We start from the raw sequence: 20,476 nt of genomic DNA, 5'->3' as shown, positions 1-20,476 counted from the left end.
TTACATACTTGCCAAGAAAGCAAGCAACCTCTGTGGTTCTTTAGAAAGGAACAAGGCAAGAACAACCAGCTTTTACTAAGATGCCATGTTTAAATGTTTTTTCTGACTCTTTTTGTCCCCTTTAGTTTTAAAGACCAATGGGAACATGTTTATGGTGGACACAATTTATTATTCTCTATTTTTTCCCTTATTAAGTCCTACAAATAATCTTTTTGTTTATCTTTCTTTTCTTTTTTTTTTTTGAGATGGAGTCTCATTCTGTCACTCAGGCTGGAATGCAGTGATGCAATCTTGGCTCACCACAACCTCCACTTCCCGGTTCAAGCAATTCTCCTGCCTCAACCTCCTGAGTAGCTGGGATTACAGGCACCTGCCATCACGCCCGGATAATTTTTGTATTTTTAGTAGAGACAAGGTTTCACCCTGTTGGCCAGACTGGTCTCGAACTCCTGACCTCAGGTGAGCTGTCCGCCTTGGCGTCCCAAAGGGCTGGGATTACAGGTGTGAGCTACTGTGCCCAGCCTTATTTATCTTTCTGAGTCAATATGTTTTCCTGGACATAATCCAAATGACTCAAGTGGTTTTGCTTCATTTTGGGATAATGAAGGATGCCAAATCTAGTCTTACTTGTTTTGTGATGAAAAGAAAATATATTCTGCAGATAGCTAATGACCTAACTAGACCCCTTGTTAGCACTGACTTATAGATATGTTTTTTATACTTATCAACAGAGAAGTGATCTGAATTCAGAACTATTGCTAACTGCCCAGCATTACATGGGAAAGAAAAACCCAAATATTCCATAAAACTTATTTGGCAATAGTTGTCAAAAAGAAGAGAAACGACAACAACGAAAGGCTATGGTTTTTTTAAACAAGAAGAAAATTGAGTTTAAATAAATAGCTAAAATAATCTACTTCTACCATACTGAAAACTTGAAGAGTTTTCAGAATCTCAAGAATTATGAATGTTTCGTATTTTCTATTTTTCCCAATTAAAATACCATTTAATTACTTAAAAATTATTCACATGAAAAATTAAGAGGCAGAAGTATGAGCTTAAATAGTTTTTTTTTTACAGCTTTGCTTTTTACAATAAATATATAAAGCAATTTTTTTAAAAAAAAATCACCTTGATGATAGCCCTTTCCTGATTTCAAAATTCTGCTCATGTCAAATACCAACTCCGTTTGGAAGTCTCCCCTGATAATCTTAATTAAGGAAATCTTCTCTTTTCTTTTGGAAAGTTAGGAAACTTTATATGTGCCTATTTTATGAAACTATTTAGTGCTACCTGCCTTGCATTTCAGCTACTTATATATGTTTTAATTCTTTCTACAGCGTCAGCCAGGACTGGTGAATAGGAGCCGTCCCACATACCAATGCCAGTTGATTCTTAGAGGTTACCTGGAGCACTGGACAGGAAAGGCTCTGAGATCACAGTTCCGCTTAGTGGAAAAGAGCAACTTGATTAATTATGACTGCCTTTCAGCTGGGAGTGGGCAGAACCTATGCAAGCATTTGCTGGCCTTTGTACTGTTAGGATCTCATATGGGTTTTCTTCTTGCTGAATGCCCTGTAGTTATATGAATGATTCCTCTACAAAGTGAGTGAGAGTAGGAAGTATGAGAACAACCTGTGTTATCCTTTGACAGTTGTGCTCATTCTCCAGGATGGTTATACCCCCCCGGGGAGGCAGTCCCCAGCCCGGTTCCTGCTGCCTCTTTGCTCTCTACTCCCATCTCTCTTTGGCTATCAACTTTTTCCACTATCCTATTCCTTTTACCAAGACACTTCCCATGGATAGTAGTGTCGGCAGGGAATGCAGATTATCTGCATTTGAGTGTAGGGGGACCTATGCCACTATGTGAGCATCTCTGAAGAGATAATATGGCAGGGAGCAGTTTCAGAAAAAAGCAACAGTGGGCACCTTGTTCCCTTATCCTGACCCCATTTCTGCAGCCCACTGTGCGCTACTGTCTGCACAGGGACTTGGCACCCATCAAAAAGGTCCAAGCCCTCTCCATTTACTCAGGTTAAAGGCTCTCCAGGATGCGGAAAGGACATCACAGACAGTACCTTTGGGTGTTAAAAATCCTACCCCTTATCTAGCTATCCCAATCATTAGCATTGATAAGTCATTATTTATTTTGGTTGCTCAATCATTTTCTCTAAGTGCAAACTTTACTCACTGGCATCCTCTGCTGTTTCCTTATTATTTTTCCTTTAAAATGACTCACCTTTTGAAATTTAAATGACTGTATTTAAAAGAAAAACTTTATTATGTCTATAAGTACAAAACAGCATCACTTGATGTAAACAAAAGGTAGCACTAAAATAAATGCATAACTTAAAATAAAAATATCTACGGTACACTGCCTATGGTCACTGATCATACCTTCAGTGGAACATGCATCACACCTTGAGAAGCTTGATCTAGGATATTACTAAATATTTTCTCATCATTTCAGCAAGTGAGTAATTTGTTTTGAACCATTTTATTATTTCCTGATTTTCTCATAATAAAGTTCAAATCTCTCTCCCCTGGTACCTAGTAAGAAAGATATACTATGGGTCACTGTTTTCTAAAGAACACCAAATGTGTGAAAGCATTCTAAGAAGTATAAAATATATGAATGTATGCTAGGGTTATCCCCCTCCCCATGCCATCTGTTGTTGTAACAGAGCCAAATACCTAATTTTTTTAAACAAAAAGATGCAGAAAATTGAAAAAGTGATTTTAATTTATTGACTAGTCACAAAATATTAAGCTTCAGAAAGTTCTGCCTCTAAGTTTAATGAACTGCTTTTTAAAATCTAATTTTCAAGTCCTCTTCATTTGCACCAATTTCAAATTAAGCAACTTATTGCCACCACATTTTGTTCAATTTCCCAACTTTCCAAGGTCTGTAAGTCCAAATTAAAACCGGCATCTTTGAGCAGAAGCAAAGTCTACTCTTCTGGTTAACTCCCTTTGGTGCCACATGTAAGTACTGCATTATTTTCTTGCAGACCAATTTCTCCATAAAAGCAGTTAAAAGTTAACAACATTTCATGTGCTTATAGTACCTTGACAGAATGATTATGGAAATCTGTAATAATAATCTCATTATTGCTATTTACAGCTGCAAAATGGGGACCTGCAACAAAGATGGAAAAAAATACGTGATGACTACAACAAAAGTGATTACATATAGCAGTTTCTGTAGCAATCACACAATATATTAACTTAGTTATTTAAGCAAGTACAAAGAATCACAGACTCAGTCTTTGAAAGATCATTCAGCCAGACCTCCAGCTCCAGATAACATGGATCCTATATTATTCTCTGCTTGTGCCAGTCTATTCTGACTCCTTCCCAATCAGGCTGGGAGCTCTAGCAGCCCTAATGAAGTGGGAGGAGCAGTAAGCATCAGAATTCATTCTCCGTGCCACCATCTGAAAGTCAATCTGCCAGCTTCCCTGAGTATCTGTTAGTCATTTTAGAGCCCTCAGCTCCCACCGAGGAAAGTCATGGCAACTCAGTATTAGAAAAGGGACTCCAATATGTAATTTTAAAAAACTTGATCAGCTGGGCATGGTGGCGCACGCCTATAGTCCTAGCTACTTGGAGGGCTGAGGCAGGAGGATCACTTGAACCCGGGAGGTTTAGGCTGCAGTAAGCTGAGATCATGCCACTGCTCTCCAGCCTGGGTGACAGAGCGAGACCCTGTCTCAAAAACAAAACAAAACGAAACAAAAGAACAGAAAACCCACACTATAATTCTGGGTGACATTCAGAACCTTGGCAGAACTGGAGACAAAGCACAAACAAATATTATGCAAATTAAACTAAGTGCCAAAAGCACCCTTTCAAAAAGAAAATTAATAAGCTATTTTCAGCCTCTTCTTGCAGATGCAAAAACCTAAATAAGCTTGTGATTGCAAAGTGCTACACCAAAGAGACGTAAAACAGACTGCCCTCCTTAAACCCAGCAAATATTCTAGACTCCTATTCTCTTACAATAACCTAGAAAGGTGAAAAAAATTATCATTCAGTGGCTTTTTAAGCAAAGCTACAGCTAGGCTGAAACAGTAGCTATTCCCTTGTTTTTCAAATATTTTTATTTTAAAATTTATACCTTATTTAATATGAATATTTCAAAGCTAGACTTCTGAGTTGTGAACTGCCACCAATAAAAACCACACATGGACTACAGCTCAACTTACTGCCGGGTGGGTGGTGGTGACTGAGAAGCAACGAACCATGCTTTTACTTAGATTTTATCCCCAGCATCTTTCCCAAAGCCAGCAAACACATTAGGTATGCGGTGTCTTCAACATGCTCCAACATCATGCAAATGTGAGCAGAAGAAACATAAAAAAGGGGGTTTACATATTACCATCGAGTGTACCTGCAAACTGCCTGTCCCCATTTCCTCGGCTACCAAACCTGGTGACTATTTTCCCATTTGGCTGGAAGATAAACACGCAGCACGCTTTGTTGTCCACAACAATAATGTGCCCATTGCGGTCCACAGAAACTCCTTTCGGTCCCATCAGCTTTCCTGATCCAATTTTTGTCTGTTAGAAACAAGTACAGAAATAGAAGTAGAGTATAGAGTCAAAGTTTAAACCACTACAGAACATGAAGATAAACACTGTTTTGGTCAACATTTACCTGAAGGTTCAAGCAGGTACACAGCTACTCACACGTCACAATGAACTTCTGTCTTGGAAAACTGGCTTTGTCACATGCATTATCTGCTACTGATATCTATATAAATCCTTGTTCTTTTATTTATTTTTTTTTTGAGACGAAGTCTCATTCTGTTGCCCAAGCTGGGGTGCAGTGGCACAATCTCAGCTCACTGCAACCTCCACCTCCCCGGTTCAAGCAATTCTCCTGCCTCAGCCTCCTGAGCAGCCGGGACTACAGGCGCGCACCACCATGCTCGGCCATTTTTTTTTTTTGTATTTTTAGTAGAGACAGGGTTTCACTTTGTTGGCCAGGCTGGTCTTGAACTCCTGACCTCGTGATCCACCCGCCTCGTACTCCCAAAGTGCTAGGATTACAGGTATAAGCCCCCATGCCCAGCCCCTAAAATCCTTATTCTTGAAAGAGATCACCACCAAAAATAGTCTAGGATCCCCTAAACTGGGGTCACAGTTCCCTGCTGAAGAGGCAGTGTGGTCTGGTGAAAGATCACTGGATTATGACTTGGAACTTTGCTTGACGGAACTTCCATTGCTTGACTTAAACACAACTGGAATAGCACAGATGGATTTCATTTCCTCAAACTTCAGATTCTTTATACATTAAAAAATGTCCAAAAAATGACAACTCAACAACTCCCTATGGCATTTTTGGAAGATGTATTAAGTAGAATAGGTAGGTAAAGGGTTTATTGTAGAGTGTAGCACATAGCAAGCAGTCACTGTAGGGAAGCCATCACTGTCATTGTTTTTTTTTTTTTTTTTTTTTTTTTTGAGACGGAGTCTCGCTCTGTCGCCCAGCCCAGGCTGGAGTGCAGTGGCGCGATCTCGGCTCACTGCAAGCTCCACCTCCCGGGTTCACGCCATTCTCCTGCCTCAGCCTCCCGAGTAGCTGGGACTACAGGCGCCCACAACCGCGCCCGGCTAATTTTTTGTATTTTTAGTAGAGACGGGGTTTCACCGTGGTCTCGATCTCCTGACCTTGTGATCCGCCCGCCTCGGCCTCCCAAAGTGCTGGGATTACAGGCGTGAGCCACCGCGCCCGGCACTGTCATTGTTATAGATCATAATTAATATCAAAATTGCCCAAGGACTTCATGTCTAAAACACCAAAAGCAACGGCAACAAAAGTCAAAATTGACAAATAGGATCTAATTACACTTAAGAGCTCCTGCACAGCAAAAGAAACTACCATCAGAGTGAACAGGCAACCTACAGAATGGGAGAAAATTTTTGCAATCTACTCATCTGACAAAGGGCTAATACCCAGAACCTACAAAGAACTCAAACAAATTTACAAGAAAAAAACAAACAACCCCATCAAAAAGTGGGCAAAGGATATGAACAGACATTTCTCAAAAGAAGACATGCATACAGCCAACAGACACATGAAAAAATGCTCATCATCACTGGCCATCAGAGAAATGCAAATCAAAACCACAATGAGATACCATCTCACACCACTTAGAGTGGCAATCATTAAAAAGTCAGGAAACAACAGGTGCTGGAGAGCATGTGGAGAAATAGGAACACTTTTACACAGTTGGTGGGATTGTAAACTAGTTCAACCATTATGGAAAACAGTATGGCGATTCCTCAAGGATCTAAAACTAGAAGTACCATATGACCCAGCCATCCCATTACTGGGTATATACCCAAAGGATTATAAATCATGCTGCTATAAAGACACATGCACACATATGTTTATTCCGGCACTATTCACAATAGCAAAGACTTGGAATCAACCCAAATGTCCATCAGTGACAGACTGGATTAAGAAAATGTGGCACATATACACCATGGAATACTATGCAGCCATAAAAAAAGGATGAGTTTGTGTCTTTGGAGGGACATGGATGCAGCTGGAAACCATCATTCTCAGCAAACTATCACAAGAACAGAAAACCAAACACCGCATGTTCTCACTCATAGGTGGGAACTGAACAATGAGATCACTTGGACTCGGGAAGGGGAACATCACACACCGGGGCCTATTATGGGGAGGGGGGAGGGGGGAGGGATTGCATTGGGAGTTATACCTGATGTAAATGATGAGTTAATGGGTGCTGACGAGTTGATGGGTGCAGCACACCAACATGGCACAAGTATACATATGTAACAAACCTGCACGTTGTGCACATGTACCCTAGAACTTGAAGTATAATAATAAAAAAAAATTTTTTTTAAATAACAATAATTAAAAAAAAAATTGCCAGGCATCTCGCATTGAACTTTATGAGAATTAAGTTCTCTTTGGGCGGGAGTCACATGTGTTTTATTCACTTTTATGTACTCAGAGGCAACACACTTCTTGGTGCATAATAAATATTCAATGAATATTTGTTGAATACATTAATTTTAAAAGTCTAGCATTATTATAGGGCAATCATGATGATTAAATGGCTCCACTTTTTATCATATTTTAAAATAGGGGAAAAGCATTTGATTTCTATCATATATCATATTTTAAATTTTATTCCTGTTCCTGAGTAGACTGTGGTGTGTATTTAAATGTCTATTTGCCATGAGATATAGGTCTTGTACATTTACTTTTCTTTCTATGACTTGAATTTCTAGACTACATATAAAGAAGTGCTTCACTCATTCACTTATTTATTTCCTAATTCTATAAACACTGCCCAAGCACCCACTATTGCCTGACACTGTATTCTAGGCATATGGCAAACAAACACAAATAAGATGTAGCTCCTGCCCGCAAGTATGTCTCAGTCATATTGCAGGGACAAACATGTCTACTGTATCTCTTTAAAGAGTCTGGTATTGAATCTTCATTTTAATATACTTGGGAGAATTCAAATAGGCCATCTAAGAAGGCATGTGAAGTGATAAGTTGATGAGGCCACAGTAGACAAGGAAGGAGAAGGAGCACCCCAGGTGAGGAAACAGCAGGAGGGAATATATGTTAAGTCAGGGAAACTGTAAGAACCACAGTTCTCCCTGGCACCCAGGCTTGACGTGTTGGAGGGAAGTAGATCTATGTGTTTTTATGAAAGAACTCTCCCCCAGGCACAGTGGCTCACACCTGTAATCCCAGCACTTTGGAAGGCCACAGTGGGAGGATCACTTGAGGTCAGGAGTTTGAGACCAGTCTGGCCAAGGTGAAACCCCATCTCTACTAAAAACACAAAAATTAGCTGGGTGTGGTGGCGGGTGCCTGTAATCCCAGCTACTCAGGAGGCTGAGGCAGGAGAATCACTGGAATCCGGGAGATGAAGGTTGCAGTTAGCTGAGGTTGCGCCACTGCACTCCAGCCTGGGTAACAGAGCGAGAGTCTGTCTCAAAAACAATAACAACAACAACAACAAAAACTCTCAGACATCTTATTAAACAAATTAAGGTAGGGAATGATGAGTGTAGTCTGAGTCCACGCGTGTTATATGTGTGCATGTATGTATATAGACTTCTGGAATGAAAAGTGAGAAATCAGCGTCTATAGCTTAGAAAACCCCAAAAGTTATATTCTCATAAGTTATGCTTTAGCCTTCTTATTTTATCTCTCTATATTAGTGCTGTGTGATAGAAATATAATGTGAACCACATATGTATTTTTAAATTTTCTAGTAGCAGGATGGGACTTTTCCATGATGGGGACTTTAGACTTTATATGCTCCTTTTATTCTTCTAAGTTTATAAATGACAGAGATTCAGATTTCATCTCTTTAGAGCAAAGGAACACAATCACTTAGGAAAGAAACAGTGGTTTTCTTGGCAAGAGAAACTGCTGTGTAAATTTGATTCTGATTCTCCAATCTAGCCCAAAGATCAAAGAGGCTATAACATAATGGTAGGTAAAGAAATGGCATTTGTTCTTTCATGTCTAACTGGAGGGTAAGTCAGCAGAGATCAAAAGGGAGAGAAGGCACTTCCATGATTAAAACAAGAATATTATTACTACTTAACATTATGAACACTTGCAGTTGCTTAGATGACTCAAACAAATAATATCAAATGGATAATTATCTAGAATAAAAAGAGAAAATAAAGGATTACTTCCATTCTATCACATAGTGACAACTAGGGTAGATCTAAAAGAATAACTTAAACATTGAACCAAAATTTCTTTCCACTTCCCTTCATCACTCCTCGTTTAGTTGCACTGGATTCAACCAAGTGAAAGGTAAGAATCCCTGCATTTCCCTGATTGTGTCAACCCCGTCTTAAACAGAATAGTAAACAAACAACAAACAAACAAAATATATAAAAGTATATATAAAAATATATAAATATATAATATATAAAATATATATATTATACATATATATAGATATTTTTTTTTCTTTGAGACAGAGTTTCACTCTTGTTGCCCAGGCTGGAGTGCAATGGTGCGATCTCGGCTGATTGCAACCTCTGCCTCCCGGGTTCAAGCGATTCTCCTGCCTCAGTCTCCCAAGTAGCTGGGATTACAGGCACCCATCACCATGTTGGCCAGACTGGTCTTGAACTCCTGATCTCAGGTGATCTGCCCACCTCGGTCTCCCAAAGTGCTGGGATTACAGGTGTGAGTCACTGAGTCTGGCCCAGCAAAAATATTTTAATCCTGCCTTTGGAATGGTTTAATCAGGGTATTTAACTCAACAAATAGGTCTTTAAATTGAACAGGAAAGAGATGAGATATTTTACAGTAAGGTGGCCAGAGGTGTCTCTATTTGTTTGGATAGAAAAGGTTTCTTGATGGGCTGGATGATAGGAGGCAGTGGGGAAGATAGAATAAATTTAGAGGAAGCAGAGAGAAATAAAAATTAGGGCTAATAAATTGGTGAATAAAAGAAAGAAAAGGAGATAAGATGTTACATCTCTGGAACTACTAGGAATAAATACAAAGAGTCTATACTGGTGTTAAACGTATGTCTTTCTCAGCACCTGTTTAATTTTACTGAGTCCCACCACAGAAGAAAATAAGTATCTCTGCCTATACCTGTGGATATTCCACTTGGATGAACTCCTGTGAGGGTCCTAAAGTGTTTTCATGTGCTATCCTTTTACCCTTTGGGTTTTGATCAACACCTATCATAGAAAAGGGTATTGCTGAAACTACACCACCTCCACTCCCCCAGTCCTCTAGGGGGCATGAGTGTTCTTTAGAGTTTATTCCCATTATTACCCTTAATATTCCAACTCTAAGAACCCAGTTCTTCTAAGAGTGTCTATTACAGATAGACTATTGAACCACTGAACAAAAAATGCTTAGAGAGCCCTTAATCCTTAGACATAAAACTCCTGTCTCCGTATGTGAACCTATTTTAGTATTAGCTTCTGAATTTACAAAGACAGATCACAGTTTTGCTAGAGTATAAAACATAAACAAATGGGTTGCCTCCAAACTATATAAACATTTTCAAGATATTCAAGATATAAATATTCACATTAAACTTGTCATATTTGGGTATGTCTTACCACATATACAATTATTAAAATGCAAAAAAAAAGGGGGGGGGGAAGAAGTTAGAGCTACAGAAAGTCAGGAGATTTTTATGTATATGTGGTCATCCTACAGAGCCATTAAATTTCTAGTGGAACCAAAAATTCAAGGGTGATTGAAGAATTACATGCAATATTGTGGAATAAAAAATGACACCTTTTCAGTCTCCAAAATTGACAAGATGCTGCCTCACACAAAATAGAGGCTCAAATCTGAGAGTTTCACAATTATGTAAGTAACTCATTTCATAAAAACAATGAGGGGACTACAGCAATCTTAAGACTTTAAAAAGGAAAATAGAAATTCTTCCAATAAGAAACCAATGAGTACACTTTGAGTAATCTTTAGAATTCCAGAATGGATTATGAAAAGCAGCACCTCCAAACTCCTAGACAAGGAAGTGATGACCACCAGGTGCCTGTGTGAGGACATGAAGCCCAAACCATAGCTGACCAAACAAGACTTCATTTTTTTGGACAGGGTTACTAGCGGCATGGAAAAGAACATTCATTTCTTAGATCTTTATTTTGTATGTGGCACATAAAATCTCATTTAGTCTTTGCTTAAATCCTATGAGATAGGTCTTTTTTTCTTTTGAGACAGGGTCTTACTCTGTCACCCAGGCTACAGTGTACTAGTGTAGTCATGGGCGACTGCAGCCTCTAACTTCTGGGCTCAAGCAATCCTCCCACCTCAGCCTCCCAAGTGGCTGGGACTACAGGCCTGTGCAACCACACTTGGCTAATTTTTTTTTATTTTTTGTAGAGGCAGGGTCTTGCCATGTTTCCCAGGCTGGTCTTGAACTCCTGAGCTCAAGCGATCCTCCTGCTTCAATCCCAAAGTGCTGGGATTGCAGGCATGAGCCACCATGCCCAGGCAAGACAGATCTTTTTTAAATCAAAATTTTAAATTCGAGGCTATTGAAGCTCAAGGAAGTTACGATTTGCCGATGGTCAAACAGTAATAAGCTGGGATGGCAATGGGTTGATCTGAGTTAACACTCATGTTGTCAACAGAAATAGAAGCCTCCAGTAGGCTGGACAGGGAAATATATAAGGCACAGTGCAATTGGCCCTTACAAAGATCTTTGACAAGATGTCTCATAATTTTCTTATGAACAAATGTAGAAAATGGGCAGGCTGATACAATTCTTTGATGACACCTCATAAGAGAGATTTCTGTTATCACCAGAGGGCTCTCTACTCTTTGGTGATTTGGTGAAGACACTGAGTCAAATCTTTATTTGCAAAATGCTGATGCTGGAAATGATAGTAAATATATCAAACAATGGGATCCCTCAAAGTGTAGCTCCACTTGCATTTTCTCTGGAAATTCAGCCTTCATTTTCTTTTCTTTCCAAATCCCATATTACATACTTTAACAATATGTTTTCAGATTGTATCAGTGTGTATGACTCATTAGAGACTGACACAAATTGTTTGCTGTCATTTCTTGTGTATGAGTCTTTTTTCCAAAATGAGCCTGTACATTTTTAAAAGGTGGAAACTATTTTTTACAATTCTGTTTGTCCCATATCATCTGTTGCAGGCCTGAGAAAGTAAAAAGTACCTCCTAAGTGACAACATGTAGACTAATTTGAGAAATATAAACTGCCTCTTAATAACGCTTTTCAAAAGCTTGTTGTTTTTCATTGAATTGAGGTAACAGGACCAGTTTCCCTCTAAATCTATGGTTTTAAAGAAAAAAGTGACTGAGCAACCTAATTGCTTTAAAAAACAAAGCCACATTTAGGATATATATGAATAGACTTAGGAAATTATCACTGTTACTCTCACTTCACAAACTTAGATGTCCAGATGTCTTTGTGTATGAAGAATTGTTGACTGTTGCATGGCATCTCAAAAAAGAAAGACACAATTTCATCTTGTATTTCCTATTCCTCCTCTCCATTGTTTAGTGAACAATTAGTAGTTAATCTTACCTTAAATTTCCCATCGGAGGAGAAAATGCTGACCCATTTATTATCATAATCGGCAATGATTATGTCCCCACTGGGATGTACAGCCACTCCTGTGGGCCGCTGCAGCTGCCCCGGAGAGCGTCCCCGTATGCCAAAACGACTTTTGAACTGGCCGTCATTGGAAAATATCTGTGAAATAAATTACATTCATTGGAATGTGAACTAGCACAGGCATCACTGAGGAAGACATAAGCAAAAACATCTGCCATACATACAGAGATCAGAACATGCAAACTCTATCTGAAGAAAAGTCTACATGCACATAAGCTTTTTTCCTTACACCATATATCTTAAGTCTGAAGTAGGAAAATATGTAACTATATCTATTTTTATCAATATAAGTAAAGGTATATAATTAAGGGCTATACCTGCACACATTGGTTGTTACTGTCTGCAATTAATATCTTTCCACTTGTAGATGCAGCTACCCCCTGAAGATTTGTAAACTCTCCTTTATTTCTTCCTTTGGTACCTAAAATAAATGATAAAACCATAAAAATTAAGCACTAAACGGTTAGATTTCTGCATTTCAGCAAGAGAATAATTCAGATTTCCATAGGTACCTGAGAATGCATTGTTTTTAAAAATACTTTAAAAAAAGGGTACCCTCCCTGCTCAATGACCAAATCCATATGCTATTAAACCTCTCTTCCTGACCAATAGTCTCTGCAAAATCACTTTTTAAAGCAAATGTCAATCTTCTCTTATTAATTTGTAGCTGCATATTTTTAAAAGGTGGAAACTATTTTTTATAATTCTGTTTCTCCCATATCATCTGTTACAGGCCTGAGAAAGTAAAAAGTACTTCCTAAGTGACAACATGTAGACTAACTTGAGAAATATAAACTGCCTCTTAATAACGCTTTTCAAAAGCTTGTTGTTTTTCATTGAATTGAGGTAACAGGACCAGTTTCCCTCTAAATCTATGGTTTAAAAAAAAAAGTGACTGAGCAACCTAATTGCTTTAAAAAACAAAGTCACATTTAGGATATAAACATGTTTAAAATATTCTTAGATCCCACAAAGACATCATAATAAAAACTAATATGGCCTGCCTTTATCTGACATGGCTTTCCCACTCTACCCTACGCCACTGCTATCTGCCAGGTCTGTGCTGCCTTGGGCATGGCATTCTCAGAATGAACATTCTCAGCCCTGCTCACTCTGCCCCTGTCTTCTATCTTTGTGGACCTGGTTTGCATTTGGGGTGTGGGGGGCATTTAGGATGGTTCAGACTCAGTTTGGGTCCTGCCATTCTGGGTTTTAGTGGGAGAAGGGAACCTGGTAAAGGGGCCCTGCCCTAAGGATATGCAACAGGAGAGGGGTCTTATTTTACAGTTTTGCCAAAATTCCACCCTCTCACTCAGCAGCTCTTGGAAGAAACGTGGACACTTGACTTTCAGTACATTTAACAAACCGAAGGCCACAGATGTTATAAAAATAGTAGGCTGATTTTCATATTACAGATTTACTTATAGATTATTTTCAAAGATTCAATATATCACAGGCTGGATATTCTTCCTGAAATTATAAAAACATATTCTCACAGGATGCTTTGTAGATGAAATAAGAAAGGCAAAAGGAAATTCATTAATCCAAGAAAATATTTCCACCCATACTAGATTCTTTTTTTGATTTGTTTTGTTTTGTTTGTTTGAGACAGGGTCTTGTGATATTGCCCAGGCTGGTCTCAAACTCCTGGGCCTAAGTGATTCTCCGGTGTCAGCCTCTCGAGTAGTTGGAACTATAGGTACATACCACGATAACCACCACACCTGGCCAAACTAGACCCTCTTTTAAAAGAATAGATGAGGCAGAGAAAAAAACAGCAAATCATCTACAGGTTAACAGACATCTGGTTTTGTTTCAAAGGAAGTTTTTATAATTTATTTCAATAAGATGATATAAATATTAATGAATGGAAACAATGAATTTTGCTCAAAAATGACCATGAAGAAAGCTAAATGTTTCCTAGTTAGAGAGAGAGAACCATTCTTCACATTTATAATTTCATTTATATTCAAAAGAGCAATTTGGGCTGGGCGCAGTGGCTCATGCCTATAATCCCAGCACTTTGGGAGGCTGAGGTGGATGAATCACCTGAGGTCAGGAGTTCGAGACCAGCCTGCCCAACATGGTGAAACCCCATCTCTACTAAAAATACAAAAATTAACTGGGCGTGGTGGTACGTGCCTGTAATCCTAGCTACTCGGTAGGCTGAGGCAGGAGAATCGCTTAAACATGGGAGGTGGAGGTTGCAGTGAGCCGAGATTATACTACTGCACTCTAGCCTAGATGACAGAACAAGACTCTGTCTCAAAAAAAAAAAAAAAAAAGAGTCATTTGCTATTTTGTTTTTCGACATCAATGCAGTGCCTTAGGAAAGGGTAGACAAGGATGCACTGGTGATGGCTACTCACAAACTCTGCATCTCATCTACTAGCACCAGCGTGAAAGAAAAATTTGAGATCCAGATACTGTCATATTTTAATCCAAATGTATCAGAAGAAAGGATCTTTGATACTTGATCCACATAGAATCTCAATAACATGCATGAATATGGAATCAATGAACATTCTTGAAATGGCGAGTTGTTTCTGGTAGTGGGGAGCAGGAAAGGAGTGGCTGGCCCTCGAAGGGGATATGTGCCAACATGGTTTGAAGGTAAGGAGAGCTCGAGTCTGTTGCCCACATGTAAATTAAATCACAAGGTCGGAGGAACATCTGTTTGTCTAACATTGCTTATATGTTTTTGAAAGAAGCTAGATGAAACAGGCACTGCCATTTTTATTTTATATTTGTTTTAAAACAAGTATTATTTTTGGTCTTTCCCCCATGTCTGAATAACAGCTAGGTAACAGGTACAGCAAAACAGATGGGCTAGAAACAGAAACAATTCTAAAATGCTCAGCTTAGAAATAATTTTTCAAAGGTGGTATGGACAAGCCAGGGTCTCTTAAGAATAAAAACTTCATTTATGAAAAAAATTTTATAGGCCAGGCATCATAGCTCGTGCCTGTAATCACAGCACTTTGGGAGGCTGAGGCAGGAGGACTGCTTGAGGCCAAGAGAGTTCAAGACAGCCTGGGCAACACAGTGAGAACCCGTCTCTACAAAAAAAAAAAAAATTGATAAACACAAGCATGGAATTAAACAATATGAGGAAATGAGGACCAATTAACTGAGACTGGACCATAAACCAAAGAAGAAGTGATTCTGTATAAAACCCAGACTGTTCTAGATTCTTGCTTATATAAAGTTGAAAGTGCACCCAGGGCTTAGAGGGCATACAGGTAGGGGGAAAGAAATACTGAAAAAAAAGAGAGAAGGGGTTAAGAAGCACCCAAACAGAGTAGATGAACACTGATTGACTGTCCTTGTGGTCCAGGTAGGGACAAAAACTGCCTGCTGCTCTCCTTCCTCTAACCTTCTGTCTATCCTGCTAGAAGGATGCCTATTCTATTCAGAAGACCCTGCAGGCAGTAGCAGCTGATAAAAGGAAGAGAAAAAAACAGAGAAAATAGTGCTTTAGTACTAGTCAAGGAGGTGTCTTAGTCAAAAAGAGTCTGTTTTCCTTTTGAAAATATGGACATGATATTGGAGGAGGGAAATATGAGCAAAAAAATACTAACACTTTTTGTTCTTTACAGAAATAAACACACATTTTTTTCAGTGTGAGTAGAAACGGGCAATAGTTGTATTTTGGGGTATAATTTTAAAACTTGGAAAGATATTTAGTTGGATGCCATAGTAATATACCATTCAGAGCAAGGAGAAGGAAGACTCTATGCCTAGCTTGAAATGAATGTGAGATGTTCCACACCTGCTAATACTAGGTCACAAGAGCAATGGACTGTGTTGCAAAAGACCACACTGCTGGAAAGAGGTTCCATGACCCCTGCTGAACTCAAGGGCAATGTGTTGGCCCAGCTCTTATTCTTGGTGTGAACTGAAGGAGCGCTCAAGTCTGTTGCCCACATGTAAATTAAATCACAAAGTCGCAGGAACATCTGTTTGTCTAACATTGCTTACATATTTTTGAAAGAACCTAGATGAAATAGGGACTACCATTTTTATTTTGTAATACTGTTTTAAAAAAATCTTTTCTTTAAGCTCCATGGCTCAGTTTCTGAATGGCTGGTTGGCATTCCTGGTAACATCTCCTGATTCTTATGGACATCTTTTGTCGTATTGGAGATTATTGATTATTATTATTTTTCAAACTCTATCTGAAAGCACAGCAGAATCAGTGCATTACTCCTGAAGATTAAAAGGACACCACTAGCACATACTTGGGAGGACAATTGATGCCGACCATTTTCACCAACAGTTAAACTAGAAATATCTTGATGGTGATGCAGAACTATAGCATATTGTCATTATGCTGAAATGTTCAAGTGTTTGTAAAGTATCTTAAGACAATTCCAGAAGTTAGAAATAATTTGGGATCATGCCTTACTCTTCAAGCTTTTCAGTAAATTCTATTTCATCTGTAGAAAGTCTCTTCTCTCTCTCTAAAGTATTCTAAATATATTTTAAAAACTATTTCTTTCATAACAAATATAAATAACACAAAACACATATAATACTTATAAAATCTTTTTTATCTACTTTAATGTAAAAGATTTCATTTGACGGTTACATATTAGCTAGTAAAATGAATAACAAGAATTTTTAAAGTAACTATAATCAATTTGACAATTATTCTATAATTCCATAATTAAACCATTTTGTTTTTCCAGATACAAGTCTAGCCTATGAAGCACAAAATGAATTTTTAATTCAACAGCTTCTCACCCATATTCTTCCTGGTCACTTCCACCTACCCCTCCAGGAAGATTAGAGAAGGTGAACCCTTAGACTGAAATAGGGGATCAATAAATGCAGATTTCCTCTCACCACCCATTCCAACTTCATGTGAAATTAATGCTGGCCGGGCACAATGGCTCGCACCTGTAATCCCAGCACTTTGGGAGGCCAAGGTGGGTGGATCACTTGAGGTCAGGAATTTGAGACCAGCCTGGCCAACATAATGAAACCCCATCTCTACTAAAAATACAAAAAATTAGCTGAGCATGGTGGCACATGCCTGTAATCCCAGTTACTCAGGAGGCTGAGGCAAGAGAATGGTTTGAACCCAGGAGGCAGTGGTTGCAGTGAGCTGGGATCATGCCACTGCACTTCAGCCTGCAAGATTCCATCTAAAAAATAATAATAAATAAATAAATAAATAAATAAATAAAGGAAGTTAGTGCTAAATAAATCTAGACGTTTTGAATGGAATGATGCAACAAGATGAAACTGAGCCAAGTGTAGTATCTAACACAGGATCTTCAGTCAAGTAGATGCTTAACAAATGTTTGCTGGATGAAAAAGTGCATGAAGAAGTTATTAATGAATGAGTAAATTACAACCCCCATTACATTGCTAGAAAACAAAATGTTCAATCATATTTATAGCACTTTCATATACATTCTCTCACATACCATCCCATGAGATAACAGGACAAACATTATCATCCCCATTTTATAGATGAGAAAGTTGAAGCTAGACACATTGCAGAGATCGTCAGAGACGGGGGAAGAATAAAACCTGGTTTCTCTGATCCTTCACATAACACTTTTCTCCCCATTACACACATGGCTTCTTCTGGGTTTCGGGGGTGAAGATAATTACATTTTGGGCTCACATGAATCATGTTTTCTCTTTAAAATCCTTTAGAAAACCCCATCCTTTAACACATGATACTTTATTTAACTGTCTGTATCATTCACTACACTGTAAGCTGCTTGAGGGCAGGAGCAACATCTGTCCTGTTCACCACCGCATTCTATAACACAGCACAGTGCCTAGCACTTAGTCAATATTAGTTGCATCTTTTTCCACTTGAAATGCAAGAAGAGTTCCCAAGGATGAGATTCTCAAGGATGGGGTGATGGTCCTATAATGACCTAAGATGCCAACTTTGCATGACCTCCCTCCTCATATATTTTAGGGAGGAAAGGTGGTAGTTTGCAGAGGTGGGGCAGGGGAGAGGGGCATAAAATAATATATTTTCAGCTCAGCATCTGGGGATACTCTCAGATCTCGGTGCTCAGCCCAGCTTCCTTCAAAATGTCTACTGTTCATGAAATCCTGTGCAAGCTCAGCTTGGAGGGTGAACACTCTACACCCCTAAGTGCATATGGGTCAGTCAAAGCCTACACCAACTTTGATGCTGAACAGGATACTTTGAACACTGAAATGGCCATCAAGACCAAAGGCGTGGATGAGATCACCACTGTCAACATTGTGACTAACCACAGCAATGCAGAGAGACAGGATATTGCCTTCACCTGCCAGAGAAGGACCAAAAAGGAACTTGCATCAGCACTGAAGTCAGCCTTATCTGGCCACCTAGATAGTGGCTTTGGGCCTATTAAAGACACCTGCTCAGTATGACGCTTCTGAGCTAAAAGCTTCCATGAAGGGGCTGGGAACCAACAAGGACTCCCTCATTGAGATCATCTGCTCGAAAACCAACCAGGAGCTGCAGGAAATTAACAGAGTCTAAAGGAAATGTACAAGACTGATCTGGAGAAGGACATTATTTCAGACACATCTGGTGACTTCTACAAGTCACCAGATGCGTTGCCCTAGCAAAGGGTAGAAGAGCAGAAGATGGCTCTGTCATTGATTATGAACTGATTGACCAAAATGCCCGGGATCTCTATGACACTGGGGTGAAGAGGAAAGGAACTGATGTTCCCAAGTGGATCACCATCATGACCGAGCAGAGCATGTCCCACCTCCAGAAAGTATTTGATAGGTACAAGAGCTACAGCCCTTATGACATGTTGGAGAGCATCAAGAAAGAGGTTAATGGAGACCAAGAAAATGCTTTCCTGAAGCTGGTCCAGTGTATTCAGAACAAGCCCCTGTATTTTGCTGACTGGCTGTACCACTCCATGAAGGGCAAGGGGACTCGAGATAAAGGTACTGATCAGAATCATGGTCTCCCACAATGAAGTGGACATGTTGAAAATTAGGTCTGAATTCAAGAGAAAGTACAGCAAGTCCCTGTACTATTACATCCAGCAAGACACTAAGGGTGCTGTACCTGTGTTTTGGAGATGGCTGAAGCCCAACACAGCATGAGCATCCAGAAATGATGCTCCCCATGCTTCCAGCTAACAGGTCCAGAAAACCAGCTTGTGACTAACAGTCCCTGTGGCTGTTCCTGTGAGGATGATATTAGCATTGCCACCAACCTCATTTTAGTTGCCTAAGCAGTGCCTGGCTTTCCTGTCTAGTTTCTCCTGTAAGCCAAAGAAATGAACATTCCCAGGAGTTGGAAGTGAAGTCTATGATGTGAAACACTTTGCTTCCTGTGTACTGTGTCATAAACAGATTAATAAACTGAATCTGTACTTTAGAAACAAGTTAAAAATATATATATATATTTTCCTGTAAAGTCTCTGGATTCATGCTAAGCAATTTTATACATCCATTTTAAATTACACTGTTCTAGAGTAAAGTGTAAATAAAGTGAGTGTCTCATCAACTCATTAAGGTATGGTATATAATGAATTAAACAATTTGAGACTATTTACCTGTAATTCTTTCACTCCCTCCCACATCATCTGACTTCCCCTTTGTTCAATGACTCTTTTTAGTATAATAGCTGATAAAACCAGCTCATGGCTTCTAGTCAGCAAACTCTTTAATAGTCAAGGAAATATAATCCCTGTGTTTTAAATCATCATCAACAGATGCTCTAAACTATTTCTCTAAACTCATTCAGGATTGTTTCCTAATACAGTATTAGAGTAATGTAATAACTCACTCACAGTGGGCATACAATTAAGTTTTCAAGTATGAGAAGCATCAAATATCTCAACTTTGGAAAACCACAGTAGTTAAAGGGCATTTTCAATGAAGAGGAATCATTGTACAATTTAAAAGGCAGGGGCTTCACTTCTCTAAGCTTCCATTTCTTCAACAGCAAGGATAATTGTATGTTGTCCTAGTAACGTGGCTCTTGGCAGGGCAAGGGCTGGGAGCCTTGGAGGACAGGGGAGCTCTGATTTGTAGCATTTCCCATTTCTATAGTGTAAATGCTTTCATCAAGGCCAATTGCAAGCTACCAACATGAAGTCACTGAATAAGCCAGTATGACTTGGCTCCAGCATAACAAATATGATACTGTAGGGTTATTGGGAATGGAAAGTATATTGTATCTACTAAGAATTGTAAGTAGCACAATGCCTGGTTCAGAGAATGCCTCTTCCTTTCTCCTGCTTCCATTCCCCATCTATTCCTTCCTGAATGACAACACTTATCTTTGACATTTCACTGAAACTCATGATTTGAAGTAACTTC

At 39.1% G+C, this 20,476-nt stretch overlaps 1 protein-coding gene and 1 pseudogene across 13 annotated transcripts in view; one reads left to right on the top strand and one right to left on the bottom strand.

The window, feature by feature from the left end:
* The window catches only part of TRIM2 (tripartite motif containing 2), a 134,917-nt gene that overhangs the window by 12,037 nt on the left and 102,404 nt on the right, over positions 1-20,476 (bottom strand). For 8 of the 13 annotated variants that reach the window (XM_015139356.3, XM_078002369.1, XM_078002373.1 and 5 more), the window contains 4 exons: positions 12,484-12,587; positions 12,077-12,244; positions 4,394-4,562; positions 3,069-3,139 (listed from right to left, as the gene is read on the bottom strand). In XM_015139356.3, coding sequence (XP_014994842.1) covers positions 3,069-3,139; positions 4,394-4,562; positions 12,077-12,244; positions 12,484-12,587 — 512 coding nt within the window. Of the gene's footprint in view, positions 1-3,068; positions 3,140-4,208; positions 4,563-12,076; positions 12,245-12,483; positions 12,588-20,476 lie in introns of all 13 variants that reach the window. The other 5 variants (XR_013417336.1, XR_013417337.1, XR_013417338.1 and 2 more) reach the window with 1 other exon arrangement.
* Positions 18,191-19,381, top strand: LOC723286 (annexin A2 pseudogene; annotated as a pseudogene).

The sequence above is a fragment of the Macaca mulatta genome, chromosome 5 (genome assembly GCF_049350105.2).
Source record: "Macaca mulatta isolate MMU2019108-1 chromosome 5, T2T-MMU8v2.0, whole genome shotgun sequence".
NCBI classification, from domain to species: domain Eukaryota; kingdom Metazoa; phylum Chordata; class Mammalia; order Primates; family Cercopithecidae; genus Macaca; species Macaca mulatta.
This window is presented reverse-complemented; position numbering and strand designations above follow the sequence as displayed.